General features: G+C 39.8%; 1 protein-coding gene across 7 annotated transcripts in view; it reads right to left on the bottom strand.

The window, feature by feature from the left end:
* Positions 1-17,337, bottom strand: part of FOXP1 (forkhead box P1) — a 683,259-nt gene that overhangs the window by 51,058 nt on the left and 614,864 nt on the right. For all 7 annotated transcript variants that reach the window (XM_056108027.1, XM_056108026.1, XM_056108028.1 and 4 more), the window contains one exon: positions 11,551-11,655. In XM_056108027.1, the coding sequence (XP_055964002.1) occupies positions 11,551-11,655 (105 nt within the window). The remainder of the gene's footprint in view (positions 1-11,550; positions 11,656-17,337) is intronic.

The raw sequence follows: 17,337 nt of genomic DNA, 5'->3' as shown, positions 1-17,337 counted from the left end.
TTTTTGGTAGACTGCCCCAGTTTCCATTATTCCTATAACCGTAAGTTGAGACATCAAAAAAACTGGCAGCATCTCCTAGCAAGTGAGTTCACAGTGGATGCAAGAGCAGCAGCAGTGGGTCGTCATGAATAGAAACAGAGAAACAAATATCTGATTAAAAAAATTTTAATAAAACCATAAGGATCACCCTTTTTGAGGGTACATGGCAGATGGAAAATAAAATTCTATTCTTCTTCGAGACTATATTTTTTTATCTTTCGTACACACAATTCCACCTAAATAGATACTAACTTTGAAGGATTAATATATTATTTGGGGGGAATGTACGTCATCACATAAATGAAAATAAATCAGTTAAGACATACAGTGGTTGGAAAACATAGGGGAGAATGTGGTCAGTTTCACACATCTCCAAAGACTCACCCTCTTAAGGGTTCAGTTCGAGACTATGAGGCACAATTTATCTGTTGTTTACCAGCATATAGAAACAGCATGCAGAGAGCAGACACAAAGAGTTTAAAAATCCTTATAAAAATAAAGCCAAAAAAAATTCTAAAGCAGAAATGGAAACGCAGAGAGCTTCCTTTCACTGTGTTAGATGAAGACTATTCAACAGCTGATTTCAACCTCAAAGTATACAGCACACATAAAATAAATACAGGTCACAAAAATTAACAAATCATCATAACTGTCTAATACATCCTGGGCTGGCTGCGGAAAAACAAGATCATTCTGGATTTATATCTGTAAGTATGGGATTTCCTGGACAGCTAATATCCACAAACAATCAAACACAGGAGGAACACGGGGAAAAAGGCAGCATTATTTCAAATTTGAGCTGAGAGTCGTGATTTGTAAAAAGCTGGACAGGAACCGGAGTTGAAATTTGAAGCAAGGAAATTCTTCTACTAGGCACTGATGGACATTTCTCTGTTTCTTTTGGCTTCGTACAGCTTTTTTAAGTCACTGGGTTTGAATGTGATGCCATATGAGAATGTCACTCTTACAGAAACTTTGAAAATGACAACTAACAACTCCTCAATTTAACTAAAATAATAATAATAATAATAATAATAATAAATATATAATGATACTTCACTCAAAAGTCAGAGCTTTTTATGAGACCTGTTGCCAATATTAGTGTCTTGGAATGATCTCATCTTTCATCCTGGCTAAATTCCAACATACAATTTCATTAACCCAGGTACTGCAGGTGATAAAACTCATTTTTCCCTAAAGAGACAGCTAAAAAGTACCAGTTATACATTTATGAAGTACCAGCAATCAAAATTATGGATTTTCTAAAAGGTTTTTAACTACTTTTATTGAAAGGAAAATCGCTGTCTCAGACTTTTGTGACACTACTGCTAATAATAAATTTTACCATTTAGACATGGCCATAATATGGTAGACAGCGTCAATAAAAGTATGGAGCAAAGATGATCCCTGTCTTTTAAGTAATGCCGCCTAATTACACGCCGGAAATGATCATGTGAAATACCTAAGCTAACTAATGGCTCTTAAATAGAAGAACATACAATAACACATATAGTGACCTGGTGCACCATATACATCTAATGGAAATTAGATGCAGAAGTATGTTAAGATAGGTTTTAAAATTTTCTAAAGCTTTCAAAGCTTATAAGAAAACATTGTCATTTACATTTCTAACAAAAATCTGTTAGCTGAAAAAATAATGCATTCAAATGTTATTTGCTTCCTTTTGAGCAAAAGGGTGGTGGGGGGGGGGGGGGCTATTATCCTTAACAAACTTGTCTAAACTTTTCTATCAAATATTCTATAGATCACTAGAGGGCACTGTGGTATTTAGGCCACTCTGACCTCTTCTAGGACTGGAAAAGGTCTTGAACTCCAGATCATTGTCAGAAAGGTGAAAGGACTTTTTTGAAAGTAAACTATTTTTTTTTTTTAAGTAAGACCCAGTTTTTATTTTTGAAAAACAACTTGGAAATGTGTTCTAAGTGGAAAAGTCAAAATTCATAAAATATTAAAGCTCATCATGCAACACACCAAGACTTCTCACCTGGGAGCTGATGAGGAAATTTCATCCCATATTTTTGAGATTCAAATTGCTAGGCTGGAATTCCATTTGGTACACCCTATTAGTGAGGGTTGGGTCCACTCTCCTACCCTCCCACCCTGCTTCACTGCTGTCTCCTGCACTAACTAGAGTTTATTTCACTGCGAAATATTCAGGCATGCAAAGGAGAGCCACAAATGGGTTTGAAACAATTTATGATATCCGGCCTCCTTAGACATGTATTAGCATATACCTGGTTTCTTTAACATACACTTTGTTTTTCCAAAACCACAAACATAGTTGCTGGAATTTCATGTGGAAGTGCTTAAGGGGCTGAAAGTTAACACCTTTGTGATCCTTGTGGCCTCACAGTGGCTGTTAAACAAAAGCCTCTTTGTCCAGGCTTTCTTGAAATGTTTTCTTAACATGTTCCAAGTAGTTTTAGGCAGGGAACTAAAGTAAACAAGATGTTACCATGATAAAAACACTTGTGAAAACATAACAGAGTGCACTTAGTAGTTTCTTTCACATAAAATTCTTCACAGTTTTGAGAAGTGAGATTCAGAGAAAAAAAATATATAGAAAAGCAAATTACCAATGAAATGGCTTCCACTGTCTACAGTCCATGACCTTTAGAAATGGGTCCAAAGTTCTACCTTTGGGCATTATCTTGTAACTTTCTTCCCATATCTCCAACTGGATCACAACACAGTTTATTTTGGCTTTAATAAATAATATACATTTGACTAAAATGCAAAGGATTTTGGTTTTGATTGTTCTTTTCTCCAGGATCAATAACCCAAACAAAACAAAACAAAACTTCCTTTCAACTGGACTCCTAAACAAGGCTATAAATGATCTTTCTATTAGATTTTACACAAGTCATCATCTGAAATCAAAGCTAGGGAAAATGGAAATGTTTTTCCCAAGAAAGAGTACCTGGCTATTGGTGAAATGAAGGGTCTGTCTCTGATTTTACACTCAGAGACAGGAAAATGTGGTCATGATTTAACCTTCAAATTCACTTCTCCACCTTGCCAAAGAATTATAGGAGCCCTTTTCTTTATATAAAATAAAAGGAGGGGGGTTTCCAAATGCATGTTTTTACATGCCAAGATTACGTCTTCAATCTGATCTGAAAAAGAAAAACACACACACACACACACACACACACACACACACACGCACACACACACAAACAACTTGGAGTGGGGAGATGAGGAGGGCACAGAGATTGTTTTTGTGCCTCTGTGACGGGAGGGTTCTGAGCCATGCAGGGCTGTGGGATTTCATTCGAGTTAGCACGAGCACCTGCTGGCATCGGTTAGCTCCAACAAATACAACAGTCACATGATCACACATGGTTGATAGAGTTTCAAACAACAACAACACTAAAGCTACAACTTGCTCAGAGAAGAAATGGGGAAACAGATGGGTAGGGCAGGCTGGGTGTCAGCTGATTGGGAAAGCATCTCTCTGTTGGCCGTAAGATGAGAGGACAGTTCTTTGCATGGTCTTTATCTCTGAAATCTAGGTCCCTGTGGTCTACCTCACCTTGGGAACATGCACCACAGAATGATCACAGAAAAGTGTCAAATCTCTGATTTTGGTTTACCAGTTATGAGACTTTTTTTCCTCCTGAGAGAGGAAAGCATGAGACATGATCACGACCATAATGAGATCCAAGTATAAAACAGAATTTACTGCAATGTATGTTAAATTCCAGAGTTAAAAACAAATATGCAAATGAAAACAGGCATTTTATTACACTGTATTAAATGGTTTTAATTTTCTAATTCGCATAGGTCAAAATAATATAGTAATCACAAATTGGCTCTTACTGATTTACTTTCTGATCATTCTATTTGCCATTTCTTAAAAGTTTTGTTGGGATAAGCAATCAAACTGTCCTTCTGTTGTTCATCAAATTGCTCGAGCGGGCGGGCCCAGTAACGTCTCCATTGTGAGACTTGTTGTTACTGTGTTTGGCACATTGAATATGTCACAGGTAGCTTTCCAGGCTTTGCCTTGCAGGCGAGATACTCTCGGTAGCTTGCCCGGATCTCTGAGAGGGGCGGAGGATCGAACCCAGCTCGGCCAGGCTGGCTGTGTGCAAGGTAAATGCCCGACCGCTGTGCTATTGCTCCAGTCCAGGATAAGCAATATAAAGTAAATTTGTTATGTGCCTAAGGGGGGCAAGTTGGAACTGGAAGGGAAACTGAGAATATTGGTGGAGTAAAAGTGACACTGGTGGTGTTGGAACAACTGTATCATAAACAACTTTGTAAATCACGGTGTTTCTAATAAAAATTAATTCCAAAAAATAAAAGAGGAGAGGAGAAAGATACTTCTCACGTTAGACCTGTGAGTGCCCTTCTTTCCCTTCTCTTTCTGCAAGAGTGACATTTTCTGCTCAAAGAGTTCTTTATTCTGAATAACTGATAGCGGCTTCTCTGAGAATTATAGCAACTTGAGCAAGTGAAGATGGAAAAACATCAGGAAGTCAAGTCACATTCCCCTCTTATAAGGAACTTGAAAGCCAGGTGGAAGAATTTATAGGGAAATAGGTGTGGTCAATAACAAAAATTAGTTGGTAAAAGAAGTAGTCAAGACTTTGAGTAGATATTTTCCTCCAATATGAATAAATAGAAGAGTTCGGTAACTCCAAAGTAAAAAGTGCTAGGAGAGTGATGCAGGGACTGCAGAACTTTCTTTCTTAAGAACAAGATCTCATCAGGTTTCACCCCAGGTCTGAGACCAGAAATTGGTTCTGTGTATACAGCCACTTCTGACATATGCTGCTACAGCTGCTTTTATGCTAACCTGACAATGGTGGGCAGTTGGGAGAGAGATGGCAGACCGCGAAAGATATTACTCCCTGATTCTTTTACAGAAGAAGATTGCAATTCCCGAGTGAGCTGATATCTGATTATGTGGACTTTTAACCAGAAATGCATAGGGTTATTTTTGTTTGTCGGTTTTGGTTTGTTTTGGGTTTGGAGACCATACTCCGCTTTCTCCTCGAACAACAACAACACTAAAGCTACAACTTGCTCAGAGAAGAAATGCAGAAACAGATGTGTAGGGCAGGCTGGGTGTACTGAGGACTTTCTCCTAGGGTCTGCTTGTAGGCATCACTCCTGGTGGGGATTGGGGGACCATATGTGGTTGGTGCCAGGACCCAACCTGGGTTGGGTGCATGTAAAGTAAGCCTTGAATCTCCTATGCTATCTCTCTGGCATGTTCCTTTCTTTAAAAACATACGTTAAGTATATGATGAGTTTCTTCTGACACATCAAAGCTTTTCATCAGGGAGGGCCTACTCCTGGATCTGAGCTCAGGGATCACTCCTGGCAGGGCTCAGGGAACCATATATGTTGCTGGGGATGGAATCTGAATTGGTCGCATGCAACGGAAGCACCCTACCCAGTGTACCATGGTTTTGGCCTCATATTTGGATTTGGGGGCACTGGGCAGGGGGGAGTGGACCACACACAGTGGTACACAGGATTACTCCTAGCTCTGCACTCAGGAAATTCTTCTGACAGTACTCAACGGATCATACAGGATTGACCGAAATCAAACCTGGGTTGCTGTGTGCAAGGCAAACACCCTCTGTACTATCTCTAGCCACATACGTTTAGATATTTTTTTAATGATGCCTCTTAAAAAATACAATAAAGACAAGAAAAGAAGCACACATGTTTTTAAAGACTGTCCCTGGTAGATCAGGCACTGAATCTCATATGCCTTTCAATTTAAATAACCCTAAGAAGTTACCATTACTATCATCCAAACCCCATGTGCTGCCACTGAGGCTCAGAGATTCTCTGTATCTGGCCCAAAGGTCACACTCACAGTGAGTGGCTACATTACTTAGTCTGCCTTTCCTCATTACAGCAGTACCCTTCTTATGAATGGAAGGGCTATGCTTATACACAAGTGTCCGGAGGCCTAGATGTCTTCTGGAAATTCTCAGGGAACTGGGCTGGTGGTTCAATGAAAAGGTCAAGGACACAGTGCTGCTTGGGCCCCAAAGTGCTGGGGATTATCAAGGCCATCCCAGCAGTGCTGGGAACCTCTAGGATCACACCCATAGGTGCTCTCAGAGCCATGAGATTCCGGGGATCTAACTGGGACCAGCTGCACCAAGGCATATGCCTTAATCCCTATACAATCTCGTTGGCCCTTCTGACAGCAGTACCTTATTAAAAGCATATAATTACTAAAACTGGAACCAGGGTGTATTGTGTAGCAGTAAAGATCAAAGGCTATGACGCCAGATGGTTGGATTTAGGATCTTGCCCCCACTTCTGTAGAGTACTTGGAGAATTACCTGGGAAGAATCATTTAACTTTTCGATGCCTTAGTTTTCTTGTTTGTAGGTTGAGATTCCATAATGCTAGCACCATTAGGTTGTTGTAAGAATTAAACAAGTTTTATAGGTAAGGCACTTGGGCTTGTGGTTACTGCACAGTCTGGGGCAAATTATTAAAATTTCTTGGGGCTGGAGAGATAGAACAGTGAGTAGGGAGTTTGCCTGTACACAGCCAACCCGGGTTCGATTCCCAGCATCCCATATGGTCCCCTGATCAATGCCAGGAGTAACTCCTGAGCACAGAGCCACAAGTAACCCCTGTGCATCGCCGGGTTTGACCCAAAAAGCAAAAAAAAAAAAAAAAAAAAAAAGGGAGTGTAAAATTAGGGTATTAGAATATAGACGGCAAAAGAAATCTATGAAGCAACCCCTAAATCATGGTCAGATTTTAAGAGTCTCTTGGAGAATGAAGTACCATCAGGGTCAATTTGGCTAAGCAGCCAGAAGAAAACACGTCTAAAGAAATGTAACAGAAGAGAAGAATGGGCCTGTAAATGAGGTACTTTGGGAAAAAAATATGGTAACTTGAGGAAAAAATACTTGAAGCATCTCTTCTAGCTAACAGAGATTCCACAGTGATAGCACTCAAAAAAGGCTGTATGTGTTTGGTTTGAACCATAACTACGGTAGCTCTTTTGGTCCTGTTCAAAGGAAAGCAAAGTTGGTATCATTGAAGTCAATCTGATTACCCTTTAAACTGTGGTAAAATGTGGGAGATGTGAATCTTTAAGAAGACTTATTTTCCACTGAGACAACTCTGAATTCCCGAGAGGTAAAATCCTGCCATAGAGGAAAACAATAATCTCGAATTTATTGTCTATGACCAATCAGTGGGTCATTAAAGAAAGCACCAAGAGAAGTCAGAATTGCAGAAGGTTTTTTTTTTTCCGCCATCCTTATTCAGCACTGACTTTCTACATGCTGGTTTACAGTACTCATTTTTTTAGACTTGGAAACTAAGTCTCTCTCATGACTAGTCCCCATGAGCTATATGGGGTGAATGTCTATATCAGCCCCAGAAGTGGGGATGTGATACAAACCTGGATAAATATGTTACTGGTCTAAGCTACAACTTGTGACTAAACATAGGCCACCAATATTCTGCTCAAACTTATTCTGGACCTATGGAAAAAGAGATGCTGTCACTACCGCATGTAAATGTGTGTTCTTCAGTTCCACTGGGGGGAGGGGGAAAACGCAAGGCAAAAAAAAGCAACACGGAAGAAAACAGTTTAACAGATGAAGAAGAAATACTTCAATCGGCTTGTTTAAGCATCTGGATCCAGTCATGCTTGAAGTTAACTATACTGCTTAGACTTCTTGGTTACAGGAGCCAATTATCATTCCATCATCCTTGTGTGTATATGTACGCCAACTTAAGCTGGGGTTTCTACAGCTTGCAAATAAAAGTATCCTAACAAATAGAAGTCAATAAATAAGTTCTAGGAAAAAAAAAAAAACAAGCAACAGTTGCCGATTCTAAGTGGGCATTCCAATTCCACTGACCACCATGAATTGAGAATGATAGGTCATGTGCAAAACACAACAAATACTTGATTGGTGATTTCCTAGACAAGAGTTAGATTCAGGGGTCTGGAAGAGAGTTCAAGTAGTAGAACACACTGATGTGTGAGATATGTGAGAACCTGATGTGGGAGGCCCCAAGTTCCATCCCCCAAACTGTTCACCTCCATACAACTGGGTGTGGCCCTTGTAGCCGTCCAATATAGCTGGCCACAGCACTGCTGGCCAACCCCTCGTTAAGCATTTCTGAAAGGGGCCCTTTTCCACTAAGCACTATACCATGTGATTCCTATATATTTTTTTAAAAATGGATTTTTAATATCTAAAGAAGAAAATGCACATTTTGTTAAAAAGCAGGAGTCCAGTCTGGTCCCAACTTTTTGTTTGTTTTGGTTTGGACTGGGGGCCATACCTGAAGATGCTCAGTGGCTACTTCTGACCAGGTGCTTGGTTTCAGGAGGACCATGTGGTGCCAGGGATCATACTCAGGTCTTCTACATGCAAAGCATATGTTCCAATCCACTGACTCATCTCCCCAGCCTTCTAGGTCCAAGTTCTAACAACCTTCATATTTTTTGCTTTGGTACTAGAGGCAGTTTTGAAATTGTGCTCTCAGGACCAGAAAGATAGCACAGTGAATAAAGCACTTGCCTTGCAGCCAACCCGATTTCAGACCCACGTACCCCATATGGTCGCCAGGGCCCTGAAAGGAGTGATTCCTCAGCACCAAGCCAAGAGGAGGACCTGAGCACTGCCAGATATGCATCACCCCTCCCCCCGCAAAAAAAAAAACAGGTAAAATATAAAAGTGTGCTCTCCTTTTGTGTTAAGTATAATTTTAAAAGGCTTTATATATGTGTGTGTGTGTGTGTGTGTGTGTGTGTGCGTGCGCATAATTGATCGCCCATATGAAAAATGGAAATATAATTAAAGAATTAGGGTAGAAATACTTGGCGATCAACAGATGATTGTAGGACAGCACTGTAGCACTGTCCTCCCATTGTTCATGGATTTGCTCAAGTAAAAGTACCAGTAACGTCTCTATTGTGAGACTTATTGTTATTGCTTTTGGCATATCAAATATGCCACAGGGAGCTTGCCAGGCTCTGCTGTGATCAACAGATGATTAGGTAAAGAAATTCAGATACTCAATGAAACACTGCTCCTTTGTCCACAGAAAAGGCAACACCATGCCTTCTGGGAAAAGTGGATGTAACTTATAATGATTATGCTAAGTGAAATCATTAAGAAAATAAAAGGCAATAATGAAAGAATTTCATTCACAAGTAGAATATGAATTAATAAAGCAAATCAACCAGCAAGAAACAGAACTCCCAGATTTGGTGAAAACTATAGTGATTACCAAAGAGGCAGCAGGTAGGAGGAATGGGAAAAGTGATCTGGCATTGGGTGTAATAGCATTGGAACTCAGGTTGTGGGACTGTGACAAATTACACACGAGTGGAGGTGTGAAGCTGAAACTCTGAAATTCCTTAACATTGTAAACCAAATATAGGTTGATGAAAAAAGTTTTAAATTAAAAAAATATAACACTAGAGTTACTGGCAAACATTTTAAAAATAGATCAAATGGGAAAACTGGCCTTTTCCTTGACAATTTTCAAACTGACATGCCATCAAGAATGTACAGAGCAATTTTGTAGTTCTACAAACTTTGTGGGCCCACACCCAGAAGTGCGCAGGTCTTACTCCTGATGCTGTGTGTATTCAGGAATCACTCCTGGTAGGTTTGAGGACAAATGGAACGCCAGGGAGTGAACTTGGGCTGCATTAAAGGCAAGCACCCGACCTGCTGTGCTAACTCTCAGGCCCACTTCTAAAAACTTTGTTAAAAAATAGATCCTAAAGAGAAAACAAATTATATTCTAATTACAGATATTTATGGGTCATTCAATAGGTAAATCAAATTAACACTAAAACACCTATGTTAGAGAGACAATACCAAGATGAAGGCACTTGTTTTGCATGTGAATAACCCCAGTTCAGAGGCTGAAGGGATAGCACAGTGGGTTTGCCTTGCACACTGCAGACAACCCGGGTTCAATTCCCAGCATCCCATATGGTCCCCTGAGCATGGCCAGGAGTAACTCCGTTGTGTAGAACCAGGAGTTGCCCCTGTGTGTCGCCAGGTGTGACTCAAAAAGAAAAAAAAAACTGTTCAATCCCCATCACTGCATATGATTCCCTCAGAACAGAGCCAGGAAAAGCCCCTAAGCACTGAATGGACTCCCTAAGCCCTGAAACAAACAAGCAGAAGCAAGAAATTACAAAATATTTATCAAACAGCATTGGTGCACAAGGTAAAATCAGAACTTAAAAGTTGATTTCTATCAATATTTTTCTCCACTGACTGAACATAATTGTAAAATAAAATATCATTGTTCTTGATTGTTGAAAAATGAAGACATCTCTTTAAAAATATTTAAGTATTTAAAATTTTCATGACCACATAAAGCTCTCGAAATAAAATGCTAAATCTGGAAGGTCTGAAACAGATTCGTAAGATTCTACTTATTGATCAAAAATGATGTTACCAAAATTGCTTCCAGGTAACACTAGGAGTAATTAAATGGGGCAGATTATAATATTAGTACATAAGCCCAGGAGGATAGATATAGAAACTGTTCTAACAATATAAGGATGACACAAAATCACAGACTTGCATGTAAATCAGTCCAGCTCTACTCCCTGAGCTTAAGAGAGAAAAAGCTAAGGAGCCACCATAACCTCTACTCCTACCAATACTCAATTTATAAGCCATCACACATCCATCTAGATATACAGAAATTATATGCTGGCACATATGTTTGCTTGTTACATAATACATAACCATGTTAAATATAATGTCGCATCCCCAGCACCCAGGAATGATACCTGAGCACAAAGTCAGGAGTAAACCCTGAGCACTGACAGGTGTGACACAAAAAACAAATAAATATAACCTACGTTTAGTTATTACATCAATTATCCAATGATACTATAAATATATTTATATGAACTCAATGGGTATTATGCAATTTTTACTCATATTTTAATAGTAGAGACTAAAGTTACTCCTACAAGAAATCTGAATAAAAAGTTAACACCAGTAAGAAATAAGAATCAAATTTGTAACATTTCTGCAGGATCCATTTCTTGCACTTATAAAGTGATTTGTCTAAAAATAAATAAGAGGCCCAATCACCAAGTGACTGGTGAGTAAGTGACAACAGTTTTATAAAATAAGAGCAAATATCATCGATTCAGTATGTAAGGACATGAATAAAAGTGAAACCTGAATTATTGCAAATTTAATAGTGGGAGAATTTTTATTTAATCACTGTCATTCATAAAAAATGGGTAAACATAGGCTCTTACTAAGAGCACTGAAACTGCCTTTGGGTGTAAATCTTCTCCCCTTTACAAGGCAATCGCAATAGATTGTGTAACTATTCCTATGATAGAGTGCAAGACCTTGTGATTTAGAGTCCACTCTCAAAATGGTGGTGTGGAAACCCTCCATCAAAAAGGCATTTTATGAAGAAAAGCATGAACAGTGGGAGGTGATGGCTATGGAAAAGAGGAAAGCAATATAAAATCATTCTTACTTTAGAAATGATTGGAAATCTTCACACACTGCTTCACAGCCAGGCCACTTACATACACCATGTCCATAGAGAGGATGGCTATGGGGATGCTCCTCGTGGGACAAACTGAAAGAAAAAACACAGATGCCAAGAGAATGATTCTGTTGCCAAGAACCCGCTCCATCAGTCATAAAAGGCGAGAGGAACCCACAAGGTCAAAATTTGGAAATGTGTGCATCTGGGCTTTCCCTGTACCATGGAATTTGTTAGTCACTTCTGGTAATTTAAAAGCAAGAGGATATGTGAATGGGGGCACAGGGGTAGGTGGAAGGGAATCTGGAAACCTGGTAGAGGGAAGAAGAAACTGGCTGAGCACGGATGCTGGAATATGGTACATGTCTAAAACCCAAATATGAGTAACTTTGTAAATCATGGTGCTTTAAAAAATTAATTTTTTAAAACAGCAAGAGTAAAATTCCAAGATGTTATGTTGGAAATATGCCAAATGCATAAAAAGTACTTGACTGGCTTTAGTTAAGAGGCAAAGATCTCTACCTAGACAGAAAAAAAGTCTTTGAAAAGCTAAAACTTATTCAATCTACATAATAAACATTATAAAATCTATACCTTATTTTGGGAGTTGATGCTGTTTTCTACATAGAATATTATCACTTTTCTCCTCCCTTATATCACATGCTGCATTCATAAAACTATGAATTTTTTGCACAAGTTAATTTTATTCAGCAAAGAACAATGAAATTAAATCAGAACAACAACAACAAATCTAGAAATGAAAATATACCCAAGTACATGATTAGCTTTTTTTTTAAAAAAAAAAAAAAGCTAATTGTGGCAGGAAGATTCTATTTCTAAAATTACTGACACCAAGAATGAGAGGAAACCTGACATGAACATGAAGGGGTTAATCCTCCAGGGGGCATCTAATCAATACGTAATGATCTGGCCACACAGATCCAAGTCATGGGATGCTTTGATCCATGCAATGTGGTGCTCGAGGAAGTGTATCTGTTGACTTGCTGATGAACCGCATTCTCATATATTTTCTCTAGATGCGTCTATCCGAACCACTTCAAATTATCTTTAAAGTCATTTTCATAACCTCATATTTCATAAAACAGAAATTTACAAAGCAACATCAAGAGTACTGTTTTGGACTCAAGTGTGTTCTCTTCAAGCTAGCTGCAACTAACTCCAGTGCTTCTGCCTGACTTGGAACTTTAAGCAGTGAATTATGAACAAACAGACATGAACACTCATACACATACAATTTTACAGTACCACGAGAATATTCATAGATTTTATCAGTTCACATAGAGCAGACATACACACAGGCTGGTCCTTGTGCATGTCTAATCCTTGGCTTAACACAGTTAGTCCAGAGTGAGCATTTCACAAACATTTAAAGAGACAATGATAGCAAAAACATATACACAGCACTACAGCTTATCAAATATCAATAGCTCTCTTGATAGCTTTTAACTGAGTTTGCTGAAAATCTAATATAATTTGAAAGTGATAGCAAATGATTTTGCCTTAATATAGGAAATAAATCTGGGAACAACAACAACAACAAACCCATCCAAGAGGCAAGATATTAACTTATAAAAGTACTGAAAGGCACTTCTCCAGAGGGAAAAGAATCACACCCGTGATGGAAGGCAGCTCTACTGAGATTTGCACAGCACGGTGCTAAAAGGATATTCACGAGGCAACAAGAGAGTAAAATCCTAGTGATAGGGAAGACTCACTCACTGAAAATTGATTTTCAGATTTTTGTTAAAAAATAAAATAGAGCTCACTAAAAGTCACTGATGGTATCTGATATTAGAGAAATTGTCGAAAGTGCTAGAATTACCTGACATTCTGAGGGCAGGAAAAAAACTGAAAAAGAAAAACTGGGCAGGAGAGGCTGCTATGAGGACAAAGTTGGTGGGGTGGGTGGGAAACTAGGGACACTGGTGGAGAGAAGGTCAGAGAGGTGTCGGATTGATGCTGGAACACTGAATGCCAGAAACAACTGGATTATGAAGAACTCCGTAAATCACAGTGTTATACTTAAAAGAAAACTGGGTGGGTGGGTGGGTGAGAGAGTGTGTATGAGAAATGGAGAGAGAGAGAGAGAGAGAGAGAGAGAGAGAGACAGAGAGAGAACACAAACCCCTAGTTCTAACTGTTACTCATGGCTCCCAAAGCAGTTCCCTGGAGTCCCTGAGCAGTACATGAGTGGTCCAGGTGGCCCTGGGTACTGTAGCCCTGAGCAGTATCATGTCCTTGGGCCCTAGCTCTGTTGGCCAAACATTACCATCTGGGGTCCTTTGTGCCCGACCCCCACCCCGTTGGTGAGGTCACTTGACCCCAAACAGATGCCCCCAAATCCTATTTTGAAAACTAATCAAAGGGGGGGGGGGGGAGAGGGGGATGATGGGGCTGGGGTGCCACAATTAATTTATTTGCTTTGCTAACTTTATTGTTCATCGATTTGCCTGAGCGGGCACCAGTGACAGCACAGCGGGTAAGGCATTTGCCTTGCACGCAGCAGACATGGCCAACCCAGGTTCGATTCTTCCACCCCTCTCGGCGAGCCCAGCAAGCTACCGAGAGTATCTCGCCTGCATGGCAAAGCCTGGCAAGCTCCCCATGATGTATTCAATATGCCAAAAACAGTAGCAACAAGTCTCACAATCTGTTGCGAGACGTTACTGGTGCCCGCTCGAGCTGACTTTATTAAGATTATTTAAAGACTTTTGCAATTTATTTGGGAGGGGATGATCCTAAGCAGTGCTCAAAGGCTGGGGGAACCTCCCTGGGGATTCTAAGCCCAAGGTTTAATGCAAGGATGCAGTCTTTTTTGTTCTTTGCAGTGCCAGGGAATCTTGGGTTACTAGGGATGGAGCTTCATGGAAGGCATGCACTAGCTCTCCAGCCCTGAGGGTTTCTGCTAATTTTAAAAGTTAATAATATTTATTGTAGAAAACCTGGCAAATACTGAAAGAAAAGATAACACTCCAACATAATCATGCACATATATTCTTAATAAGTTAATAATGAAGTTTTATGATTCTTCTATATGTAATATAATTCTTAACTTCTTGTGCTATGAAGATGGCTACTAACATACTTCTATAAATTAACTTCAAAACTTTTGTTTACTGATGTGTAACAAGCAATCTTATGCTCCAGTTATCTGTCCAATGGGATTAACTATTTCTTTTCTTGGGATGCTCATTGCTGGTTTCTGATTATTTATGAATAATGTGTTTAGTCTAACATTCCAGTATATTACTGACTTTATTTTTTTTAACAGAAGATACATTCAGAGAAATGGAATCACTCAGTTAATGAGTGCTAAGATTTAAAATTCACTATGAATAAATATTCTATCAAATTGCTCTTGAGAAATGCTACATGCCAAGTACATTTTTAGCTATTATCCATATTTTGTGAGTCTTTAAGTTAGAAACCAGAGACCTCTACTAGTTATAAAATTACTATCACCCATTAAAAACTGCAAATCATTTATTATTGGACTGTGCTTGGGTTAAGCCAAGTGTTCTGAAAATGGAAGCAAGAAAGAAAATAATAGGTATTCCTAGAATTTATGACCAGAAATAAAATCACACAATTTAACACAGGGTGGGTCATTCCCTCCCCCTGCTCATCTTTTTTGTTAACTTATCTGTGAAGCCTCTGTTGCCACCAAAAAAATAAAAAATACTCTCCTCTAGGAATTAATTTTCAGTTCAACTTGGTATCCTCATTTCAAAGTAAGAAGACTTGACAACTCACTAATGCCTCAGGACAACCAGTTACACTGAAGCCAGGAAACTCAAGGCTCATCACACTGATACCAGATACTCAAAAGGCCCCATGAACTTGTTTCTCCACCTATACACTATAATTTTATGCTGAAAAGATTATATGTACCTCTTTTTTTTTTTTTGGCTTTTTGGCCAGACCTGGCAATGCTCAGGGGTTACTACTGACTCTGCACTCAGAAATTACTCCTGGAGGTGCTTGGGAGACCATATGGGATGCTGAGGATAGAACCCAGGTCTTACTGTCTCATGCAAGGCAAACAGCCTAACCACCCGTACTATCAATCCAGCCCTCTACACTTATTTTTTTAAAGTTCACACAGTACTGAGTTGGAGATGAAGAAAATGGTACTCCCCACTGCCCCCCATCGTCATCCCACATCTAATATCCCCGGCCAAGATGACTCTGAGCATGCAGCGACTGAACAGTGCCACAATTTATTTCTACTGTTTTACTAGTTCACAGAAAATAAACATACCTTATGTATTATTATTACTTGCTTTTCACATTTAATACACAGATTTGACAGAAAGAGCTGGACTTTGTAAAGAAAAGGAATAGACTGGTAGAGGCACGCTGACAGAGTCATCTTTGGAAGCCTAAAGAAAGACACTATAGGAGATACAGTACAGCAAGTAAGGCGCCTGCCTTGCATGCCTGCTGACCCCGGTTCACTCCTGTCATCACATATGGTCCTCTGAGTCCTGCCTAGAGTGATCCCTGAGCACAGAGGCAAGGGTAAGGCACTGAACACAGCTGGATATAGTTCAACCTCTCCAAAAAAAAAAAAGTGAAACAAGCATTTATGTCCAATCTGCTTTGGGAACTTGACAAAATGGTAAGAAGGAAACATTTTTAAATGACTAAAAGATTTTCACCTGATTTCATGCTGATTTACATTTATAAGATGTCACTGTCCTCCCATTGTTCATCGATTTGCTCGAGCAGGCCCAGTAAGGTCTCCATTGTGAGACGTGTTACTGTATTTGGCATATCGAATACGTCACGGGTAGCTTGCCGGGCTTTGCCATGTGGGTGAGATACTCTCGGTAGTTTGCCGGGCTCTCCAAGAGGGGCGGAGGAATTGAACTTGGGTCGGCCATGTTGGCTGCATGCAAGGCAAATGCCCTACCACTGTGCTATCACTCCAGCCCATTTATAAGATGAAGCAAGGAAAAATGGCATCTGAGCATCTATCTGATAGCAGGTAATGCTTGGGAGCTTCATGATGCAGATAAACTATTGCAAGGAAATGCTTCAAAGTGAGAACACAGACTCTGGAAAGCTGTCAGAATAGTGAGGAATGAAGGTGTTTTGGGAATCATCCTTGGGAAAGATTTTAAATATGTTTGTTGCAAAATACAGTTTAAAAAAATAAGAGCCTGAGCTCACTAAATGTCAGATGACTCCACAAAGGCACAATGAATTGGCGTCATGCTCCATCCTATCTCTGTGTGGTCATGTGGTTGGTTCAGACTTGCCTTCTTGGGCCAGACTAATGATAGAGGGTAGGCGCTTGCCTAGCACACAGCCAACCTGGGTTTGAGCCCTGGCATCCTATATGGTCCCCCCAACACTGCCAGGAGTGATTCCTGTGTTCAGAATTATGAACCAGGTATGGGCCAAACTATCCTCCCCCACCCCACACCAAAAAAGAAAAAAAAAACTCTCTTTCTTTATTCTTAAAGGTAAAACCAGAAACGACACTAACCCCCTGGCAAAAACGTTGCCGGTTCTATGAAATAGTGTTTTCAATTAATTAATTTGAGTCTGTTTTCTGTTTGGTTTGGACCTACACCTGGCTCAACACACAGAGATAACTTCTCGTGGGGTTTGGGGGACTGTTTAAAGCTGGGAATCAAATCCAGGTTGGCAGGCAAGTGCCTTATCCACTTTCCCGTCTTTCCGTGTAGCACTCTCCTAGGCTTGTCTCCCGCTCTCCTCCTTCTCAAGTCTGAACTGGATTCATTT

This window comes from Sorex fumeus, unplaced genomic scaffold (genome assembly GCF_029834395.1).
Source record: "Sorex fumeus unplaced genomic scaffold, SorFum_2.1 ptg000191l, whole genome shotgun sequence".
Taxonomy (NCBI): Eukaryota; Metazoa; Chordata; class Mammalia; order Eulipotyphla; family Soricidae; genus Sorex; species Sorex fumeus.
Note: the sequence above shows the minus strand (reverse complement) of the source record. Positions and strands in the feature narration are given on the sequence as shown.